The 22,878-nt window shown below is 42.3% G+C and overlaps 3 protein-coding genes across 5 annotated transcripts in view; 2 read left to right on the plus strand and 1 right to left on the minus strand.

Annotated features, from left to right (window-relative positions):
* Positions 1-2,225, plus strand: part of LOC125288592 (heat shock transcription factor 2 binding protein) — an 8,061-nt gene extending 5,836 nt beyond the window's left edge. For both annotated transcript variants that reach the window (XM_048235071.1, XM_048235072.1), the window contains exon 9: positions 1,956-2,225. In XM_048235071.1, coding sequence (XP_048091028.1) covers positions 1,956-1,962 — 7 coding nt within the window. In that variant the 3' untranslated portion in view covers positions 1,963-2,225. The remainder of the gene's footprint in view (positions 1-1,955) is intronic.
* A 3,341-nt stretch (positions 2,226-5,566) lies between these two features.
* On the plus strand, positions 5,567-14,887 carry LOC125288875 (putative serine/threonine-protein kinase SIK1B). Of its 2 annotated transcripts, none has more exons than XM_048235563.1 (12): positions 5,567-5,792; positions 6,107-6,279; positions 6,409-6,525; positions 7,453-7,516; positions 8,291-8,452; positions 9,359-9,483; positions 9,764-9,887; positions 10,070-10,299; positions 10,827-11,190; positions 12,239-12,532; positions 13,118-13,307; positions 13,704-14,887. In XM_048235563.1, the coding sequence occupies exons 2-12, from the start codon at positions 6,130-6,132 to the stop codon at positions 14,149-14,151; spliced, it is 2,268 nt and encodes a 755-aa protein (XP_048091520.1). In that variant the 5' UTR covers positions 5,567-5,792; positions 6,107-6,129; the 3' UTR covers positions 14,152-14,887. The 2 variants fall into 2 exon arrangements, with proteins under 2 accessions (XP_048091520.1, XP_048091519.1); XM_048235562.1 differs by having other exon boundaries at positions 5,570-5,792; positions 13,701-14,887.
* Positions 14,888-17,455: 2,568 nt separating this feature from the next.
* cryaa (crystallin, alpha A) lies at positions 17,456-20,701 on the minus strand. Its single transcript, XM_048235194.1, has 3 exons — positions 20,222-20,701; positions 19,260-19,382; positions 17,456-17,694 (listed from the first exon to the last, which is right to left on the minus strand). The coding sequence occupies exons 1-3, from the start codon at positions 20,417-20,419 to the stop codon at positions 17,485-17,487; spliced, it is 531 nt and encodes a 176-aa protein (XP_048091151.1). The 5' UTR covers positions 20,420-20,701; the 3' UTR covers positions 17,456-17,484.
* Between the last annotated feature and the right edge of the window lie 2,177 nt (positions 20,702-22,878).

Below are 22,878 nucleotides of genomic sequence, written 5' to 3' on the forward strand. Positions count from 1 at the left end.
TAGGATTTACCACTGCATCAGTCAATACTAGTACTATTGGATAGGAGTGCCTACATTTTAAGTACTAGTCAAAGTATGGAGAGGTGGTAGAAGTGGAGGTAGAGGAGGGGAGAAGGAAGGAGGAGAGAGAAGAGGAGGGGAGAGGAGAGGAGGGGGGAGAGCGGAGTGGAGAGAGGAGGAGAGAGGAGAGGAGAGGGGGGGAAGGAAGGAGGAGAGAGAAGAGGAGAGGAGGGAAGAGGAGGGAGGGGAGAGAGGAGGGGAGAGGAGAGGAGGGGAGAGGGGGAGAGAGGAGAGGAGGGGAGATGAGAGGAGGTGAGAATTTCCTTTCAACCTGCAGGCAATATGATCTCATGCTGCAGATATGCAAATTCCTGCAGTTATTAGCAGTGTGGTTAAGGCTGGTTTCCATTCACAGAACTAGTGCAGTGCCCTTTCAAACATGCTATTCCTATAGAAAACCTGTAACCCAATTACCTGCCCGCAGGCAGGTTTGCTTAAAAAATAGGATGATAGGGAAAACATTTTTCCAGCTAAGCATTCAATAATAAATAGTGAATATTATAATATAATAAATGTGCAATGAGCAGAATTTAAGCATGACTGCATGTGACATTTTTTACAGATCAAAATGACGTAAGCCTAACAGCTGTTTTAAGTCAATACCTATTGAATAACTTGATGATATAAAAGACAAACCATTTTGTGGAATGATGCATCATCATATGAAATTTACAACGGTGTGACTTAAAAAACAATCTCTGGTAGCCTATAAGTGACATCACACTCTGTCTGCCACTCGTTGTCTGTAGCTGCTTTGCATGTAGAAACGTCCTTAAATTTGGAACCATTATCGCTCGTTTCAATTTGGGACCTTGCAGTCGGAATTGTTGTTTGTTTATTCAAAGTCCAGACAGTCCAAAGTAGCCTGGGTTTTTCGAAGTGTAAGTTTATTGCACATCATTTTTACGTTGTTTTGAATAGCCACTGCATACCTGTGTTTGTTGGCGTGTTGTTGCAAAATCCACAGAATCATTTTTTGCAAGCAAACTGCATACAGGTCTTTATTGTTAAGGTCAGACATGATAATCATCAACACGTCTTGCACTTGCTTAACTTTTTACCCGTGTACATTGATTCAGTTCTGCCAAAGCCCCGGTTCTGTCCTCTCTGGTAGCCTACAGAGCTGTATGAGGGGGGGAGTGGCTAGAGTAGAGCGGCGAAAGCCAAGGTGTGCTTTTTTAACCAATATATTTACCGATATCTTTTGCATTTCTCATCCAAACAACGTCAAATTTGGCACTGCACTCTCTCGTGCCTGTAGCAAGACACCTGCCAAATTTGAAATCAATCGGACAAACACACACTCACACACAGACAGACAGATGTTTCTGTAATTTATACATAGATAAGTCTAGTCCTAGACTGAAACCTTTTTCTCAAAGGAGATCTCCATTGAAATAAGTCCAGGACTAGGAATTAATCCATGACACTGTCCCTTGAAGTTTAATTAACTCGGCTCATACAGTACTTACTAATTCTGTAACTAAAGCTGTACTTTAAAATTGTTAATGGTGACAAATAAGCACAACAAAATTACTTTGCTTGCACGCACAAAATACACCACTTACCAATGCCTATTCTTGAACCTCTTTTAGCCAACAAAACACAGCAGTCAGTTGAAGAGGAAACATAAGTTAAGTGTCCTTACCAAAGCGTATCAGCCCGAGTGTGTTTAGCTAATGGGTACTTAAATTGTGAAGGCTAGCCATTAGGAGGAACAAACAACTGTATCCTTGGGTTTTCAGTTATAGCATCTCATCTTTCCTTAAAATTGGTCGTTGGCATTTGCATAAGCAAGAACCTCTTTACTGTAAATGGAAATGTTTTGTTAAAAGACAATCTATTTATGTTTTTTTGGAGGTCAGTTTAGCACAGCTGTTCTTCTACTCTTGCAGGTTCTAGTGGTGTCTGCAAACACAGTATGGCTTCAGCCCAAACTGACAGAACCGAAGAGATTCTTCTAGACACATGCAGTGCAGTCAGCAGCAATGACGGCACTGGGCCCTTTTTAAGTTGTCCTCAGTTTGTTATGTTTTCTCCCAAACACATACTCTGTTTTTGCTAAATAATAATTTTAAATTGATGGTTTGTTCAAACACTGTATTGCTGTTGTCAGATCTGTATCATCATTAAAGAATGTACATAGTTTTCTATAACATCTCAAACAGCTGTCCTTCTATCCATGTTAGGTAATCCCAACATATTTTTCTAACTCATCCAGCAACAATTTTAAACTCATCTAACTTTCAATTGATTAAAGGAACCGTATGTAAGAAAAATATTTCAATTAATCATAAAATGGCCCTGATATGTCACTAGACATTAAGAAATCATGTTCATTTCAAATACTTATATCACTGACAACAGTAGTCCGGCCAGGATATTGTCATTTAAAAAGTGAAGTTGCAGCCCTCAACTGATGTTGATGTTGTGTTTTGTCATGTCATGTTGTGTTTTGGCCTGATGCGCCACCCTCCACCTATCTACTAATCACGAAGTCAGTAGTGTTTCGCCATCAGGGTTGGCAACCTCGAGTCAGGGGGGAGGGGGAGGGGATACACCGCTCTTCAGTATTTTGAAAGTGATTGCAGTACCAGTTTTGGCCACAATCTTACATATGGTTCCTTTAAACATGTGGATCATGGGAAATTTGCGCTTTTGCAAAGAACAAGTGACTTGGTTGAGTGGTTTCACAGCCAGCTAGAAGCCAACATAGTGAATTTTGTAACAGCTATTCACTGAAAAAAGGCTCAATTATTTGAAATAAAAGTGCAAGGCTAAAGGTGTCATACACCAAGTTGGTGATTGCTGATGAGATACCGTAACACATACTTTGAACAATCTGGAAAATTTGCATCAAACTATACATCAATTAAGCTATCATAATCACAGTGGCACTTCTGATTTCTGTGATTAGTAATGAATGACCTTGGTGCTGCCTGCCATCAGGTGCAACCACCTCTCAGTATATATTTTTTCAATGAAGCCGGCCATTTCAGTATTCGTACCAGGCCAAGCGTGTTTGGGAATATTTTGTGAGTGACCTGGAACATGCAATATTGTGACGAGATGTGTCTCAACCCGCCTACTTGCACACTTCAAATACTTAGTTTAAGTATATAGTGCAGATATTGGGACAATACCAACCATTGGAAAGTGAGCACTACGGATGTAAGCACTCAGTGCACACTAGCAGTGGACTGACGGAAGTATGCAGTTTGAGACAGTCAAGGTCCTCTCTATAATAATCAGGTCCTGTTTAATTTCCTCATAGTCTGCTAGGGACCCTCACTGTGGAGTCTGAATGTGATAACACCAATGCTAAATGTCACTATGAGTCCAAAGTCAGTTTATTTGAACTAAAATGCATTCACTTACAGTAGAAGCCAGCTCACTAGGAAGAATGAGACATCTTTTCCCAGACCTGGACATTGTTGAAGCTTTTTTGTTATGCAGTCTGGATATTTGTATTTGTTTTATGCATTTATTTATGCATTTATTTGCTGGTCCTATTTCAATCCAGACACAAAATTCCTGGATGTGCTATTTGTGCACTCCCACGTGCATTAGAGCATACGTTATGTAAACTGGAAAAAATGGTTCTGACTGAGACTAAAGTACTGGGTTTTTTTTCAAGAAATGCAAATCCAAATGCAAATCCATGTCCTCTGTCAGCTGGATTTAAATAGAAATAACCTTAACCATTTTTTCCAGATATCTCAATCTGTCTATTCTCACACTCTCACTCAACTCTGGCTGCGTCACACATAGACCTGTGTGACATTTAGAGGAAGATCTGAAGTGTGCTGGAATGTTAAAAATACATTTCCCTAACCTCCCCAAGACAGCAATTCTTTTGCCCATTTGATGGGGAAATTACCAAATATCAGTAAGAACAAAACAAATTGCATCATTCCTGTCCTTTTTAATTTAAGTGTCCACAAACAAAGCAAGTTAAGTCAAGTCAGGTTTATTTGTATAGCACATTTCATACACAGAGGTCATTCAATGTGCTTTACATAAACAAAAGCAAACAGTAATAAGTAGGCAAAGCAATCTGGCCTGCATTTTCATGTTATTCATTTATTTATTTATTTATTTATTTATGGCACCACTTATGAGTGAAGATAGAAATAGCCTACAAGCCAAGTCTTCACTGCCCAGACGGTGCCCGTATGACTATGCTGTATGACCCTGCAGAATGTCTTAAGTTTTACATAGAGCCAAAATCTTGAAGCGCCATTCTTTAACTCTGTCAAACTCTTTTTGCACAGAAATGGTTGATCCTCAAGGGTACTTTGAAGAAACATAAATAGTTTCAAGAACTGTTTTGATGTTATATAAAAGGCTATGCCAAAGACATTTCCTTAAAATGATTTGAACTGTGTGTATAATGTATATATGTGTGTTCGCCTTAAATATTTTGGGGTTAAACTGCTTGCAGACAGTTCAGTAAGAATTATTGGATATATTAGGTCAGAGGCATTTACATGGAACATTTTCCTCCACCAACAAGATAGGGTTACATCAGGTCAAGAAAGACCTCTGACACAATTGGCATCCCCCATGTGACTTCCAGCAGAGCCCATCACAGTGGTGAACCTTAGAGTTCTACACATGTCTGATAAAATCAGTATTGATTTTTCTTACCATGCTTTTTCTCATATTTAATAATTAAAACATGCCATGAAGCCTATATTTACAACGACACAGTATTTACTGAATCATAACTGTATTCTATATATGGCATGTAAAAGTTGCATTCACAATTTACATTTACATAATACCCTAGGCTATGCAAATTAGAATCCACAGCTCTTCTAACCTAGTTCTTCTAAGGGAAGAGCTGTGAGCAGGTGTGGAATAAAAGCAAAAGGCTGTTTTGGCAACTGTGGCAATTGAATTTCCCCTTGGGGATCAATAGAGTATCTATCTATCTATCTGTAAAACATCAAATAAAATAAATTGCCTATTTTTCACCTCGATCTAAGTCTCATTAAACTCATTTATGCAACATTTCAAGCGTTTCCACTTATTTAAGCGGTACAAATTCCCCAGAGATGTTGGATTGAAACCCAGTTTATGACGGACAGTTTGGAGACAGAATAAGGGATGACCCAGATCTTGAGGTGAGCCAAGACCGCATGGATAATACCTTAAGAGGTAGAACTAATTGGTTTCGACTTGCGTACTGTGAACTTCATTAACCTGTCTACATGCACATTCATGAAACATTGTCCCTGCAATGCATGTAAATGGCAGATCAAGATGCAAGGATGCTCTAGTTATCCAAATGGCAAATAGCAGATGTTTTATGACTTGAATTTGTTTGGAAATAATGTACACAATTGTTCAACTTGTTTATTCACTCACGTCACTCCACGTGCACGTTGCTTGGTAACCCCTGGTCTGTTCTTCAGTGGCCGGGTCCGTCTAGCGCTCCCACAGCTAGTGTCAGCACGCGGCCACTGACGCCAGAATGACGTTAATGAATGGGGAATCGATCTGTTTACCATAATGGGGCGGGGACTTCCACTAACTTGCAACAGTTTCAATGGTCCAGATACGCGCATGGTGATGGATAGGATTTGTGCGCAGCACGCTCAGATTTAGGCTACAAATTATCTGTTTTAGATTCGAGTGTTGGAACGCTGTGACTTGCCACCCATATGTTCAGGACTAAATTCGCCTCTCCAAGAAGTTTTTTGCAGCTGCTGCAGGTGCTTGTAGTGGTAAGTTCAGATGGATGATAAAAAATGAATGCATATGAAATCGTGCTGCTGATAACTGTTGATGTATTATGCCTAATCTAGGCTACTGTAATATCATTAAATGTGAATGACGGAAAGGTTCAGGACAATGCAACTGGTAAGTGAATAAAGCAAGCGAGGTGCTGTGTGCAGTCAAAGCGCATTGCCTTTAAATTGCCTGTCACGCTCAAACTCTTGCATTTTAAAGCGTTTCTGGCGCAGTATTATTTGTAAGAAACAATATCAAGATTCACCCACGCAATATTAACTGAATAAGACTGTACTGCTAATTGTAGGCTACAGTCAAAGAAGAATAATCATGGTGATCCTTTCGGACCGTTGCGATTCGGGGACTTCCTCGCGTCATGAGAGACCGCTTCAAGTCGGCTTCTACGAAATCATCAAGACTTTGGGAAAAGGGACCTTTGCCGTGGTAAAACTGGCAAGGCATAAAGTCACCAAAACTCAGGTGATGTTTTGCGTGTTTTACGCAGCATGGTATTTCTGTCTGAGCTATAGCCTAGCCTATTATAGACTACAGTTTAACATCGCTCACTTGTTTGCATAAGCCTATTTATTCGAATTTGCTTTTCCTTAGGTTGCCATAAAGATTATAGACAAAACCAGGTTAAACTCTTCGGATCTAGAGAAGATCAACAGAGAGGTTCAAATCATGAAACTGCTGAACCATCCTCATATCATCAAACTCTACCAGGTGTGTGTGTGTGTGTGTTTGACAGAGTGGTCATTTTTGGTACTACTTTAAATTACTTATATATAGTTCTTTATGAGTTCTCTTGATATTGTGTAAAGGTTACCTGTTTGCACAACAGTATCAGGGATGTAGTAGAGGCTAAACACAGTTTATCCACCTCTGAAATTTCAGAAATGGAGTTTATCCACCTCTCAAAAGAGTTTATTCACAACTATTAACATTAAAAAAATCACACTGTATTATCCACATTCGCAATATGGACACTCATCAACACTCTAGGAACCATTTAATACCACTGGTATTGTTGTAAACATTGGACAATAACCTCCACCATCATCAAACATGTTCTTTTGCCTTTTTAAAAAATCCAATACCACATGGTGCGGTCCACCTCACCGAGATCACAGAATTCAAAGTTTACCCACCTCTTATTTTACCACTACATCCCTGAACAGTATAGACTACTACAATTGTGCCAAAGTGGGCATACAGAGAGGTGATATCACTAATTCTACAGTTCAGTTGATCTAGTTCTGGACAGAGAGTTTGTTTCCCATGCTTGTTCCTTTCCCTTTTGAGCTATTCATTCAGCTCTCTCTGGAGAATTGCACAGTGGAAAATTGTGACCTTTGTACGCAAAAGGTCAAAAGCAGATTGTTTTCCCAATAGCTGTTTCAATTTACCACAGAATCTTGCTGTCCCAAAGCTGCTGTATAACAACATAGCTGAACTTTGCCCTACATAAAACAACGCATGTGAGGAGCTGTAGCAAGCTACCATTTACTTATATAAGTATTTGAATTACATACATGGTTATAACTGTTTATAAAGTTTATGGACTTGAATTTGAACTGCTGTACTACCAAGATAATTGTATTGTAAGAATGAGTTTTGCTATTGATGTGGTTCCCTTTTTATGATCTGAAGGTCATGGAAACTAAAGATATGTTGTACATGGTGACAGAGTATGCACAAAATGGTGAAATGTTTGGTAAGTTGAAAGTGTGTTTATGTCTCCTATTAGGGCTCATGTTGGCATCTTTGTTGTACTATATAACTAAACTTTAGGCCAAAGTTGGACTGGATGCATTTTGATTTTCAGTCTTTGTGTATGTTGAGAGCCACAGTGTATGAGGAAATAACAGTGCATGTGAAAAAATGTTGATACGTGCGCCTTTGTGTGTTGGTACGTGCGCATGTTTTTCCAGCCTCCAGAAACTTCAGTCAGTCTTTTTGTGTGCACAAACAAATTACTGATATGCACTACAGTTAAAAGCTTTCTTGCTGATTGCATTGGCGACATTATCTCATGATAAACAAAGTAATGTTGGCACAAATGACAATGGCATGGAACTGTTGTGTAAATGCGTAAAATTTGGACCTGTTCTGGCTTTGGCAAACATTCCTTGCCTCAGATGGTGCAGTCATGCTTTCTTGCTTGCACACATTTATTAACAGTACTATGCAAGCACAATAATCCTTTCAAGACTTTCAAGATTTGGCATATTCAGACTTCTCCTTCTTAAAGATGTATGCCTAGATAGCTTTATTTTTAAAAAGCAAAGGAGTAAGCACTCAGGAAAACATAGACTTTGAACTCTCAGAAGCCTGATTCATGTAAAGACAAATCTCCTTGCTTGAGTACTCTTAAGTATTTTCATTAGGGGGGAAAACTGTGTTGAGTATTGAAGTATTGAGTTAGCTGTCATGCTAGTGGCGAGAATGGTTAGGCGGTGTTTGACTCCCCTCTCTGTCATCTTCAAAGACTATTTGTCATCTGTTGGTCGCCTTACGGAGGGGGAGGCTCGTAGAAAGTTCTGGCAGATTGTGAACGCTGTTGACTACTGCCACCAACACCACATCATCCACCGTGACCTGAAGGCTGAGAATCTCCTGCTGGATGCCAATATGAACATCAAATTGGCAGGTGGGGTGTATTGCAAGAGGGGTGCTACATTATCTCTGTTCCTTGAGGCACGCTATTGTCTTTTTGTGTGTGTGTGTGTGTGTGTGTGTGTGTGTGTTGGGGATTAGAATGAGAAACAATCTCAATTGCTAATTAAGTCAAAATACTGGCAATGGCAAACACTTTCCTGAGCGTTTAATCTTTCAGTCTGGGCAGGGCAATGCTAAATGCCTTTCCTAAATATTTTAATTTATTGAGATGTACCTGTATATGTGTGTCCATGGTTATATCCCCCAAAACATTTCTTAGGAGTTCCCCCTAGAAACGTTTCATTCTGAGTACCAGAGGTGTGTTAAAATTTGGCAAACAGTGGCGAACGTTCGTGGTGAACATGTTTTTTTTGAACAGTGAAATTTGAATGATTTAGTGTTAACATTCCATTGTAACGGTAATTGCATTGTAGCCTTCGTCAAACTCACGTCCAGTTCCACTGTATGTTCGCGAAGAACTACCTCCTCAGACTGTGTGCGATTGTTCGCAAACGTTCGTCGAAAACTCAAGGCTAATGGAAAGCTGTTTGCAAACGTTTGCCTATGTTTGCGAATTTGAACGCACCTCAGGGTTAGTGACCAGACAGTGATAAAATCCTGAACATGAGGGACCAGATACTTACTGATCTTTGACCTCAATAATGTGGGAGGTTGAAGAGGGCAGCCAGGGCATGTAGTCTAATATGGAACACAACTTTAATCCCGAGATTCCTCGATGTGGGATGGATGAATGTGTTGAGCACCTGCAAAACGTAATTGGGTGCTTAAGAAAGATTTGTGCTTGACATTTGACACTGTGTCCTATGTATGCCATTTGATAGGTTCAACTCTAAATACTACAAATGGATTTTGACAAATTTTCTTATTTCACTTTCAGACTTTGGCTTTGGCAACTTTTACAAGCCAGGAGAAACACTGTCCACATGGTGTGGTAGCCCCCCATATGCAGCACCAGAGGTTTTTGAGGGGAAAGCCTATGAGGGCCCAAAACTGGACATTTGGGTATGAGCCATATGCCATGAGCTTTAGATGCATATTATATTTGTAATGTATCACCGAAGACAAGAAATACAGTTTTCTGATTGGCTGGGGTATTGGGTGGGATATTAATTCTGTATATCAGGACACCTATGAAGTAGATCTGGTAAAAGAAAGTTTAGTTGCCGTTCCATATCAATACTCTTTTGATGAATGGATGTATTCAACCAACTTTAGTTATATTTGTACTTAAAGGAGGAGTAAGGCATAGAAATGTCATTGATTGTTTTCTTTCTCTTCCCAGAGTCTTGGAGTAGTTTTATATGTGCTGGTCTGTGGAACTTTGCCTTTTGATGGAGACAACCTCTATCTCCTCAGACAAAGGGTCACTAAGGGACGTTTCAGAGTACCTTTCTTTATGTCACAAGGTAGGACACACACACACACACACACACACATACATACACCTACACAAGCACACAGTGATACACACAGTGATCACTCACTACATGCTCACTAGTAACCCACCCTCATTTCAGTTTACCACAGGATTTTAACATAATTACCACACCCATACCACATTATGATATCAGTAACGGTTCTCCCACAGAATGTGAGAACTTAATCCGGAGGATGTTGGCCGTTAACCCAGCAAAGCGCATCAGCATGGCGCAGATCAAGCAGCATCGCTGGATGGTGGCCGATCCAGCTGCGGCGGCCGCCTGCCAAACTGTCCCCTGTTCCCTTCCTTTGGACAGTGCTCCCGGCCTGAGTGGCTACAGCGAGAACATATTGGGCATCATGCAGACACTGGGCATCGACAGACAGCGCACTATAGAGGTAATGGATGGACCAGGTGAAGAATGACCAAATGAGTCTAAATATTCCTACAATTTTCCACTGAGCTGAACATCTTAGCACAGCGCATGGAAAATAAATAAATGAAAAAGGCAATTAATCAGAAAACCTAGCTTGTCATGCTAGATAAACTTAGACTTTGATTTATGCTTGGGAAGATGAAACCATGAAAATACAAGTGGCAGCTGGTTGAATTCTCTAAACGTGTAGGAATTGCTTCTGTAAGGGCTTCAGTGCTTCCTTTTGAACCTCCTTTAGCATAGCGTACTCTGGACTATCCTTTACAAAAGGAAAGGAAATAGTGACGCTCCAATTCTTTGCAGCAGAAACAACTGATCAACGTGATACACTGCAGTTGTCCTTTGCTTTTCTTGACCTCTTGGCATTCTCCATAGAGGTCAAGAAAAAGGGGTTGGAAATTGGTAAGGGCCATTGGGAAGGTTTTTTGACAATCTGAATTCAGCCATGAACTTCTTGTACTGACGAGTACACTTCTTCTTTTCTTCCAGTCCCTTCAGAGCGGCAGCTACAATCACTTTTCTGCAATCTACTGCCTCCTACTGGAGCGGGTGAGGCAGCACATCTCCCAGCAGGTGAAGAGTGGACCCCAGGCTTCCCCTGGCCCCTCACTGGCAGACTCATTCCCCCGAGGAGAGGTCACCCTGAGCGGACGCCTTCTTCAATCACAGCCCCCTTCCCCAGACCACCAGCTGAAGACAAGAATCAGTGACAAGGAAGAACAGCCAGGGACACTTCAGTCAGATGGACGTGAGGAGAAGGAAGAGCAGATACAGGCTGTGTCAACTCTGGATTTAACCACAAATGGTGATCAGGAGACATCTGACAAACTATCCGTTTGGGGCAAGCTACCACGTGAGTCTTAAGTGTGTAAATATTAGCAAACTTTCTAATTATTCAGAAATGGAAGTATTTTTTATTTGCTCAATTATTCATTTCTAATCGGATAGAAAGTGGAGATTTACGATTGTTGTGTGTAATGCAATTTGCTAAGGTATATGGTGGCTGGCCAACATTATTTACAAAAAGTATTGTCCACAAAAATGCTAATGTTATTTAAAAGTGAAGTGCTATTCATGTTATGTTAGAGTAAATTCATGCACAATCTGTCTGACAATTAGATGAAAAGTAAGGAGAAAGTGGGTCAGGTCTCCAAAGATCATTTTGAGTAATCTCCCCACAGCAGTATATCCGTTTAGTGACACAATCACAAAAGACTAGACACAATCTTCAAGCAACAACTACACAGATATCTAGCAGACTGCTTAGGAATTGAATCAGGAACTATGCACAACCTTGTTTCGCAAATGGGATTCCCTCATTGACGCACACCTTGAAGTAATTGACCCACATTTGGAGCAGATTGACCTGTTGCATTCAAGCCCGCCCTCTCTCTTTCTCTGTCCCTCTTGCTCCATTTCCTCATCTAACCTGAAGATCAAAGGCTGTGTTTTAAAGTGAGTAAGGTTGTTGAGGTCATGCTGATCTCTAAGCGATAGCATTAGATAAAACAGTTGACCAAAGTAACATACATATGGATCGTGCTGGAAGATTTTACAGTACTTTAACAATCTAACCCAGCCAATTCTTCTTGTTGCTTTGATTGAGTTACGTTATGTCGATGTAAGTAGGCTACATGTATGTATTAAGTAAACATATTATTAATATAGTGCAAAAGGCCACTCAGAGCACATTACATACAGAAATATATAGACAAAGACAATATACACAATCAAGTCAAGTCCAGCAAATACTACATGTGTAGTGTCAAGTTAAGCTGTAACAGACTTGGCAATACACGTTGACTAAGTCAAAGAAACAAGCTTGCAAGTTCCTTTGTGTACTGTGACTCTAACCACCCCAACCCCCACCCCACCCCCCTCTCGGCTCGCTCGGTTCTCAGGTATAGTGGTGCATCTGGTGAGCGATGACCCTCTGGACGGAGACAGTGCCCATGAGACGCTGGCGTCCTCCACTGGCTCTTTGGTTGGCATCCCCCTCTCCCCCTCCACAGGAGCTGTGTGCAGACTCACTGTGACCGAGGCCCTCATGCCCCATAGCCCTCAACAGCAGACACTGAGCCAGTGGTCCAGAAAAGGTGGGATGCGTGAGCAGGACAGACTTACTGTGCCCAGCTTCAACGAGGGCAGACGGGCTTCGGACACATCACTGTCGCCAGGTGCTGTGACCCAGAGGAGTGAGTACACTCTCGACTCTATACTCTACTCTCCTCATTTGCATACATTAATGAATTAACTGTTACACAGCCCTTAGGGGACATGGTGAAAAGTCCCCCGCTGCACATGTCATCTATAACATCGATGTGCCTGATACCTCTGAATGACTCAAGGTTGATACTTGCATGAATCTCTTGACAAAAGTCATCAATAACATGCTCTAATCAATCCTGTCCAGTGATTTATATGTGAGTGTCTGCTAGTAGAAAATCAAAAATACTTTTAGGCAACATATGAACACTGTTTAAACAGACAAAGCACACTGGATGGACCATCAGTATACATTTCCCCGGTTATGTACACAACTAAAATGTTTGAAAATAGAACATGGGGGCAGCAAGATCCAACTGACCAGTCGTCTGAGTTGAATTAACACAACTCCCCAAGCAGTATATAATCAGTATAATTACCTTTTTCAATGTGTAGCCTACATGATGCAAAAACTGCTCAGGGACAGGGAGACAGTGATTTCACACGAGTCATTCATGTTTTTTCGGTCAGATTCTCATCATAGTCTGTCTGGTCCTACCCAACCTCCTGTGTAGGTCTCAAAGCTTCCCGGCAGCCACAGAGGAGCCACATTCGTGCCAAGGGATATCTGGGATTGACGCGTTGCCGAGACGTGCCTCGTTCCTCTGCGGCATGGCTCGCGGTCAGGCTCTCTGGTCCGACTCCTTCTCCTACCCGCTCCTGGGAGTTTCCTCGTCACCAGGAGGAAACACTGGAATTGCACAGGTGAGCAGTAACCTCATCCCTGCTACAGTAGGGGGCGGTGGTAGCGTAGTGGCTAAGAAGCTGGGCTAGCATGCAGTAGCTTGAAAAGTTGTGGGTTCAATTCCCAGCACCATTGTGCCCTTGACCAAAGGCACTTAACCCCAAGTTGCTCTTGGGACAATGGCCCCTGTAATGTAATTGACTTGTGTAAGCCGCTTTGGATAAAAGCGTCTGCTAAATGAAATGTAAATGTAAATGATTCCAGTGTTATAAGGCATTATGTGTATTACAGCTACAGCAGAAGTGTTATAAGGCATTATGTGTATTACAGCTACAGCAGAAGTGTTTTAAGGCATTATGTGTATTACAGCGGGCATTAATTGTCAAGAGTTTGTTTATTGTTTCTTGTCATAGAAGTCTCCAGATGGCCCAGCCACAGTTTGAACAGACGCCTCCCCTTCATTCTTCATTTTCCCAAAACTCCCAAAACCACCCACTCCATGGACCTCTTTCCTCTCCGGCTTTCTCTGCCCAAGGCCTTCTCTCCCCACCCCCGCATATTCAACCGTCCTCCTGTCACAATCAAACACCACTCCGTTGTACAGACCCTCACTTGCAGCTCCCTTCAAGCAGAGACTCTTGTTTCTCCTTCTGCTCCTCACCCTCATCTGCATCATCCTCCTCCTCCTCGGCCAACGTCGCCTCGACTGCAGCTCTGCTGGAGACGAAGCTGCAGATCAGTCCACTGTCCCAGGCACAACACCGTCCCCCGGGGCCAGCATTGCTCTCCTCAGGGCTCGACACACCCTCAACAGTGAGGTTAAAGCCAGGGGACAGCTGCCAGGCCATGGCAATCAATGGGTAACGAGAGCACTCCGTTATTTATAAATCTGCCATCATTTCTATCATATCTCATATCTTAAATATTCGCTTTGGACAAAAGTGTCTGCTAAGAATGATAAACATAAACATTAAATATTCACTCTTCTTCACAAGGTTATGCAAGACACTTCTATTTCAATATTTCAATATTCTAGAAATATTCTATTTCTTACCCTAACCCTTTCCAATAAAAATGTCATTAGATCAAATGTTTATAGCAATGTTTTTCATTTTAATGTCTCCTTGTAACCTTCATACTTTTCAAGGTTACAGTAAGCAATACTTTATGGACTAAAGTAGATATACTGTCTGTGCAAATATTAAACACTACCTTTGGATCAAAACAGTAATACTGTGAAAACAGATATCTATATGGCGAATACTTTTTATAGACGCTTTAAGCTTGCACTAAACAAAGCCTCAGTACAGTATTAAGCATAAAGTCTCCCACGCTCTTCCCAAAGGCATGAATATTTTTTTGACTTTGTAATGTCAAAATTCCTGCATTAAAAAGGTTGTCTATTTAGCTACCCTCTTTAATTCATGAGCACTAGTGGTGATCTGAGCTCAAGAACATGCATCAAGTCCCACAAGCTACGAACATGTTTGTTGTGAAAAACTCAAAAATTGAATATTGTTTTTCTTCCATATCACTAACATAAAAGCATACATTTGTTTACATGTAACTAATTATGGGAATAAAAACAACTGGGATATAATGAGGTATGGTCCTGTAAGAACTATCCTCTTTAAATATATATAAAGACAATGTATGTATGTATGTAAAGATTTTATTCTATACTTTCATTTTTCCCCTTTGTAATTGTACTGAAAAGTGCTTATATTTTAAATGATTGCAAAAGACTTGTTGAGGTGAGATTAACAAGTGTAATTTCATTTGCATATTACTCAGGCCTATACTAGATGGCTAGTAGCCAAGGCTACATGAAAAGGCCAAACTACCAAAATCTACATATTTTACTATCACAATTTCTATCAATAGGCCTTCCTTATTTGGTGTACTGACTAGACATTATTGAACAAACATCTGAATTTCAGAATCTAAGTAGGTTAGGTTGGGATGTCTGCTATACATTGTTACTGTTAAAATGCACTTCCAGTATAGTGAGTATTGGCAAAACCGGTTATCATTTTTATGTTGAGGCGGTGGGGGTGTTTCGGCAGCTACTGAAAGTAACTAATAAAGTAATTTGTAATCTAACTTAGTTACTTTTAAAATCAAGTAATCAGTAAAGTAACTAAGTTACTTTTTAAAGGAGTAATCAGTAATTAGATTACTTTTTCAAGGTAACTGTGGCAACACTGCTCTCGGGAAACTGGTGGGGCCAGGCTAGTATAGCAGCACATAGTGAGTCTTAATGTACCAAAACCAGCAACAGCTCAGCCTCCCACAAATCATAGATGTGACTCAGTAAACTTCAGTCCTGTAGATAGTGGAGTGTCCAGACACTGTTGTCCCTGGAAAGCATAGGTGAAGTGTCTCCTGGTAAGATGCCCATCATCATCCCGGAGATGCTTTGTGACTGTGGTCAGAGGCTGGGCTACCACAGGGCAGTACTCTCCAGTGTGGAGCAAAGTAGGTTAAGCATTCCACAGCCTGACAAATGTGCGTCATTCAGTTCAGACCCAGTGAGGTGCATGGTAATGCTCTCTCTCTCTCTCTATCACACACACACACACACACACACACACACACACACACCCTCTCAACACGCAAATCCTCTCTTCCCTCAGACTCTTAATCAGTAGACACAACAAATGCTGGTTCCCAGCCTATCCCTCTTTGATTCTCACTAAAACGACACTGTGCTAAACAGATAGAGCTGTCTGCACTCCTACACAAAGTGGTACGCTGACAGAAGCCTTAAAAGGTTCCATTGCAAGTGTTACGACAAAGAGTTCCTCATGGAATGTAGCTACTAACGCTCTTCTTTTCATAGTGTGAAGAGAGAAGCCTTGTGATTTTATTCTGGTAATATTTTTTGGTTGTCTTCTGAATCCACCAACACTATGGTGCATTCATAAACCCATATACTGATATGTGAATATCCTGCATACTGTATCTTAGTATGTCAAGGGTCACCTTAGTCTGGATTCCGACCTGTCATGTTATTTTAGAATGACTACCATGATAATACGGGAGAAAAATAATGATCCCTGAATCCCCGAGATAAACTAATAAATTAACTGTTGCTGATGATAAACTGTGTAGTTGATGCAACTACAGTAGGTGACGAAATGGAGGAACACAGGTCCACTACCACAAAGGACAAAGAAGAATGGGCCACACATGAGTATTTATGGGTTAATGATACAACTTTATTGTACTGACTTTTTAGTGTATACCTCTCAAGTAATTTCAGAGCAGAACAGGGGCTAGTGCTACAGGACAGGAAAGTGTTTTGTCTGACACAAGAGAGAAGGGATCGTAAGAATCAAGACAAAGGAGTGAAGAAGAAGCCTGGATGGGGTGGGTGGTCCCAGTGACTGAAAATCCAACTGAAATGGGAAACCTTTGGACACCTAACTTGAATGATCCCCCCTTTACTCCCAGTATCAACAACCCCATTCCCACTGCAAGATATGACCCCAGCCACCTTTACTACCTTACATAAACTGTGTCCTTGAGAGGTCAAGGGACCCGATCGACTTTGCTTTACCCAACAAAAATTGTGTTGGAAAGCAGGCTAGGCTTTTTTTAGTGTAACTCAGAGACACCAGAGACGACTCAGGTGGGGCCACAGTGATGTTCAGACCACCACACCCACCCCCACGCCTCTACTTCTCCATCCATCCTCAGAAGCAGTGTAAGACAATGATATTAATGATTGTGATTATAGCACATGGTCTAGTGAAAAGGAGAGAGAATATTAGGCTAGATGTACACCGTTATCTTTCTGGAGGACTAGGGTGGGAGAGTAAGGAGGAGGCTGGGGCACGTTTCCCAAAACCATAGTTGCTTTGTTGGTTGCAATGCAATTTGCTAACAGGTTAGCAACTATGGTTTTGGGAAACACACCCCTGAACAGGATGGGAGCAGGAGGTGGATGAGTAGGACTTGGGGCATAGGACGAAGGGATTTGCTTGACTATTGTCCCTCGTCCACTGGCTATGTTTTAAACACGGACAAAAGGACACCTCACTGACCTTGCCCGTTCCAAACCCCTACTCAACTGACCCCCCGCGTCCCAGAAGACCAGGCATAACCCCCAAACCCCCTCAGGTGCCCCGATGCTACCCCTCCTTTCCCACCCCTTCCCCCACTCTGCCACCTGGCACAGCTGGCGGTGCCCGTCTAAGAGGAGGGCGCGGCGTTGCTCTTGTCCTCGCGGATGACGGGGATATTGCGGTCAGAGCGTGTACCGTCGGAGCCAGAGCCAGTCTTGGGGCCGTAGAGGTTCAGCATGCCGTCGGAGGACAGCGAGCAGGTCATGGCGGATTGGTCAACGTTGGCGGGCAGACGGTAGCGGCGGTGGAACTCACGTGAAATGTAGCCATGGTCGTCCTGAAAGGGATAAAAAAAAATAACAGCTGAAGAAAATACACAGAAAGTCATAGGGGCAGCATAAGGGACATAAATCCCTTAGGGGCAGCCGTGGTCTACTGGTTAGCACTTCGGACCTGTAACCGGAGGGTTGCCAGTTCGAACCCCGACCAGTAGGCACGGCTGAAGTGCCCTTGAGCAAGGCTCCCCGAGCGCCGCTGTTGTTGCAGGCAGCTCACTGCACCGGGATTAGTGTGTGCTTCACCTCACTGTGTGTTCACTGTGTGCTGTGTGTGTTTCACTAATTTAACGGATTGGGATAAATACAGAGACCAAATTTCCCTCACAGAATCAAAAGAGTATATATACATATACATACATACATACATAAACAGAAAACTATACTAGTTATAGCATGGAATGTATGTCACCAGGCAATTGAGTTTGTGGAACATCACCACGCATGCGCGCGCACACACACACACACACACACACACAGACAGAAAGAGAGAGAGACACTAATCCCCATGGACTGTAAGTAAGATTAGTTCATTGTATTTGTCCTGATTGCAGTAAACATGACCTAATCTGTTCTGTCTATTTTCTGCATCCTATTTAGTAAACTCTCAAATTAGGGCCAAGCTTCATAGTAACATTAAACACTGCAATCAACCAGAATTAAGCAATGCTCCATGTTTGCTGTGGTCTAGACATGCAGTCCGCCCCCTGCACGAGAGAAATTAGTTCAGCTTTAACACAGGTAAGATTGGCAAGGGCTTGGGGCACAAACCCTTAGCCAGCCTCCCCCTCCCTCGTGCAATTCTGAACGGCAGAGATGCCTAAACAAATAAGCTTGCTTTGGGTGCCTCCTGAGCCTGGTAAGCCGCTGCAGTGGTCATTCATGTTTCCGTCCTCTACTGCACCTCTTCAACCGTAATGAGCTCATTAATGAGTACAAGTGGACTGTTCAAATCAAGTGGACAGCTGACAGCTTGCAGCATCCCGACTGAACTAAGTGAAGAGGCGTGGAGGACGACAGGAGGGAAATGGCTTAACGTTTTAGGATTAACCCTGAAATGTCTCCAGGCAACAAATAAAGTTAGAAAAAGTAAAATTAGTCTAAATTCCAAAAGCCCATGAGACAAGGACCACGCCATGTGGAGTACCACTAACATAATGACTTTCAAGACCAAGTGAAACTCACGTCATGGGCTCTGTGACTGGCAGAGAGAACAACGCAACCATCCACCCACACACACACACACACACACACACACACACACACACACAGAGCCCAAGAGGAATGTCCTGGCCTGGCTCTGACGCAGAACTGACGTAAAAACAACCAAAAATGCTCAGGAGGACCTCTACTCCCAGAGGACCAATGACATATTTTAAAATCAGTGGAGAAAAAGAAGGGAAGATGACTGACAAAAAATGGAAGACCTTGTCTGTGTGTGTGTGTGTGTGTGTGTGTGTGTGTGTGTGTGTGTGTGTGTGTGTGTGTGTGTGTGTGCATCTCACATTTCCAGTTATTTGGATATCTTTCCTGAGTCAAGTACCAGTCTAACCAGCAGAAACTTTACCTGTCTCTCCCCATGTTTGCCATGAATTTCCACACAGTCATCTATCACCTTCACGTTCAGCTCCTCAGGGGAGAAGTGCTTCACATCCAGGTATATGTAGAACCTGTCTCTGTCAGATCTCACCTGAGGAAGAAGAGCAGTCGAATTTAGGCTATAAGGACAGACAGCAAGAGCATAATGACCCTGGTCTGACCAGTAGAATAGAAACCAGTAGCCTAAAGATTTAGTCTTAGAATTTGGAGGTATGTTTTTGGTATGACCAACAATAGCACGCAATTATTCTGTATAGTATCTCTCCCCCTTGTTCTAGTCTGTCTTTATTGTAGAGCAGACCTGGCCCAGAGTTGGCCCAGATGAGGCAGGGATCTGTGGCAAAGTCGGTTGCTATCTTCGTCTTCATATGTTCACAATCATCTAATGCTTGCCATGTTCTCTTCTTCTGTATTTTCTTACTAATTGCCTTTTCGTCAGCACTTTCGTCTTGACTAAGTCTCTCACTCTTCTCATTGGCTTTTGACAGTTTTTGTTTTTGTTTTCTCTTATACATTCAAAATTATATTCCCTTAGATTCCCATTCCTTTCTTTTCCGTAATCTTTTCCTCTGTCTCCCTCTTGCTGTCAGCAACAAACAGAGCAGTCCAATAGAGGTAGCATTAGCATTATTCTGGTCTTGTGTGTCTCTTGAGATGCTGTGTCAATCAGGGAAACAGTCATGCCACAAACAGAATCAATTCAAGCTAAAAGTAATCATTAACAAAGTTTGAAATTGAAACAATTATTCCAAAAATGTGCATTTGACATGGTAAAAGATAAGATCAAGACAGTAGGATTGCTAAGCTAAAATGATAAATGTAGTCTAGATAGTTGTAGTCTATATAAAGATAATGACAGTTATCATAAATAGCACCAAATAATAAACCTTTTCATCATATTGTCCACCCAAATAAAACCCACTCTTTTACCTCAGACATGCCTGAGTTGGCATAGTCGCCAAAGTTGCGGAAGACTGACTGGCGGTAGAAAGGACTGATGGTTGAGGTGGCATAAGGGTAGAGGTCGTAGTCGAACAGGCCCTCCCCGAAGAACTGGTCGAAGAGGCGGGCAGGGTAGAAGGAGCTTAGGGCCCGTCTGAACCAAGGATGCTGAATGGCAATATCCATAGCGACGTGACTCAACTTGACTGGGCTCGGGTTTAGGCTTGGCTTAGCTGGGCTCAGCTCTGGCTCAGACGTTAGATGCTAGATTTTCTTGCTATACGCCTCTATGTACGAGGAAAACAGCTAGTATGCTGTCCCAAAAAGGATTGTGCGCTGGTATGTCTCAGAGAGAGAGAGAACGAGAGAAAGAGAGAGTTCAATTTCACAAGCAAAGAAGCAAGTGAGAATGTTTACAAAGGAGAAGGTCGAGTGCGAAAGAGAGAGAATAAACTGAAAGGGGATCCTATGAGTGTGCAGCGGTTGTTGTTCCCTTGTGCCGGCCACTTGGTGCTTTATATACCTGAATGGCAGAAAGAGGGGCTTTAGCTGGGATCCCTCTGGAATGGCATTATCTCATGGTGGGAACGGCCGGCGTCAGCAGAATCGCCTGGACACTCGCTGGCCCTGCCGCTCCGCTGCAAGTCTGGCCCTGGGCCCCGGGATCCCGACGGGAAGAGTGTGGCCATGCCAACCGACTGACCGGAAAAACGAGTGGGCTGCCAAAACAAACCGAAATTAGGGAGAATAGGATCGGGGGGGGGGTGGGGGTTGTGTTTGGAATGGAACTAATTGGGGTCATGGGGCCATAGGCTTGTCTGAGGCCTAACTGAGACGTTTGTGGGTCAACAGAAATGCAGGTTGACATGAGAGGAGATGTTCATCATAATTGTTATAAGTTCCAAGAACAATGTAAAGTTCAAATTTTTGTGAGGGCATCAAAATAAGTACTATGTCTGACTAACGGTCAGGACTGCGTAACACCCAGGATGCTCCACTCCAATTGGGAAGATTTAGGATTAGTTCTAGAATGGCTCACCAATCACATCACCATACTGCCACCCACACACACACACACACACACACACACACACACACACACACGCACACACACAGATTTAGTCCATGCTCAGATTTCCAGGAACTTTCAGGAACTTAATCATATTGAGTAATTCAGCACTATTATAATAAAAAATAGTATGTGTTGTGTGTGTGTTTAATCCCGTGGTGAGGTCATAGCAGAGATATGTACTCTGATGTCTTATGTGACGCTGTTTTCTGTTTTTTTCTCAATTTTGCCTCCATTTCACCTCCGTGATCTAGGTCATGTCATGTTGTGTGGATTTAATCTGGTCCACTAGTTAAAAACAAAATATGGATTTAATTTGGTGATTGTGTGTGTGTGACTGTGTGTGTGTGTGTGTGTGTGTGTGTGTGTGTGTGTGTGTGTGTGTGTGTGTGTGTGTGTGTGAAAGGCTGAAAAGGTAAGTGTGTGTTAGCAGAATGAGCAATGTCCAAGAAAGGCCAATATTTGTTTTTTGCCTGGCAATGAAAAGCTCTGTAACTGAGCAGCTCAGAAAATCATGTTCCCAGTGCTCCATCATAAATCAGCATGTGTCTCTTTAGGCATGCCATGTTCATTGCATTGCAGTGCCTCAGTAGATCTAGTAAGTCTGACATGTATGAAACACTATTATACAGGATCATATACACTCAGTATTCTATTCACCTGTTGTGTGTGTTCTATAAATGCATGTATATTTGCTAAGAACATAAGTACCTATTCTACTCAGGATACGTCAAGAGGGTGTTGTGTAAAGCTCTTTTGATTTTCTGGAACATCAGTGTTTAATCAGTGTGTGAGTTGAGTGGAAGACGTCCAGTCACAGAGAGGATCATCTGCAAGGTCTGGGCTCTTCCATTTGTTTTGATAACATCTACTGTATGTTGACATTGTCAGGAAACGGTAATAGACCCAGTCATGTTTCTGAAACTGGGTTTCAGGTCAAAGATTTAGCTCCTATTGCAGGTTGGTTCTTTAGCAAAGACCCATCAAGTGGAACTCAAAACAATGATCAAACAAAATTAAAAGTAATTTTTTGATATCACTGATTCTGAATGCAAAAGGGTCCAGATGGTTCTTAATGTGGAAAAGGTGAAAGCGAGTCTTTTTGATGAAAGACTCTTAATGACATCTAAATTAAAAACATCTGAATCCATTTGACTCAAAACTTAGTAGCTTTGACTAGTCAGACAACAGCTATGTTAAAAACCAACAGTGTAAAAACTTTCACGCAAACTGCCGGTTTTTGTGAAATATGCGCTATATTGTTTTACAGTAGCCTGCGGTTGCCAGCCCTGACCCTCCCCAGTGATCCCAGGCCTGGTGACTTCCCCTGGGCCTGTGTGCGCTGCATTAGGGGTAATCCCCGCTGGATTTGGGGGCTCCCGCTCTGCCGGCTTATCAGAAAAGCACCAGCAAGGCCATTTTTCCAGCCCAGGAGAGCTGGCCATTACAACACACAGAGCGAGCTAGAGAGCCCGGCGGGCAGGCAGGCAGGCAGGCAAGCTGGTCGGCTGGCAGGCTTACAGCACAGAGTAAGATGACCAGCGCTGGTGGTGGTGTATGTTAATTCAATACTGAC

This window comes from Alosa alosa, chromosome 23, assembly GCF_017589495.1.
Source record: "Alosa alosa isolate M-15738 ecotype Scorff River chromosome 23, AALO_Geno_1.1, whole genome shotgun sequence".
Taxonomy (NCBI): domain Eukaryota; kingdom Metazoa; phylum Chordata; class Actinopteri; order Clupeiformes; family Clupeidae; genus Alosa; species Alosa alosa.

Coding starts and splice junctions, on each gene's coding strand:
- cryaa (XM_048235194.1), bottom strand. CDS start 20,419: ATGGATATTGCCATTCAGCATCCTTGGTTCAGACGGGCCCTAAGCTCC. Junction 19,383..20,221: donor CCAACTCAGGCATGTCTGAG/GTAAAAGAGTGG, acceptor CTTCTTCCTCAG/GTGAGATCTGACAGAGACAG. Junction 17,695..19,259: donor GCAAACATGGGGAGAGACAG/GTAAAGTTTCTG, acceptor TATCCCTTTCAG/GACGACCATGGCTACATTTC.
- LOC125288875 (XM_048235562.1), top strand. CDS start 6,130: ATGGTGATCCTTTCGGACCGTTGCGATTCGGGGACTTCCTCGCGTCAT. Junction 9,484..9,763: donor GCCCAAAACTGGACATTTGG/GTATGAGCCATA, acceptor TTCTCTTCCCAG/AGTCTTGGAGTAGTTTTATA. Junction 13,308..13,700: donor GAAACACTGGAATTGCACAG/GTGAGCAGTAAC, acceptor TTCTTGTCATAG/AAGTCTCCAGATGGCCCAGC.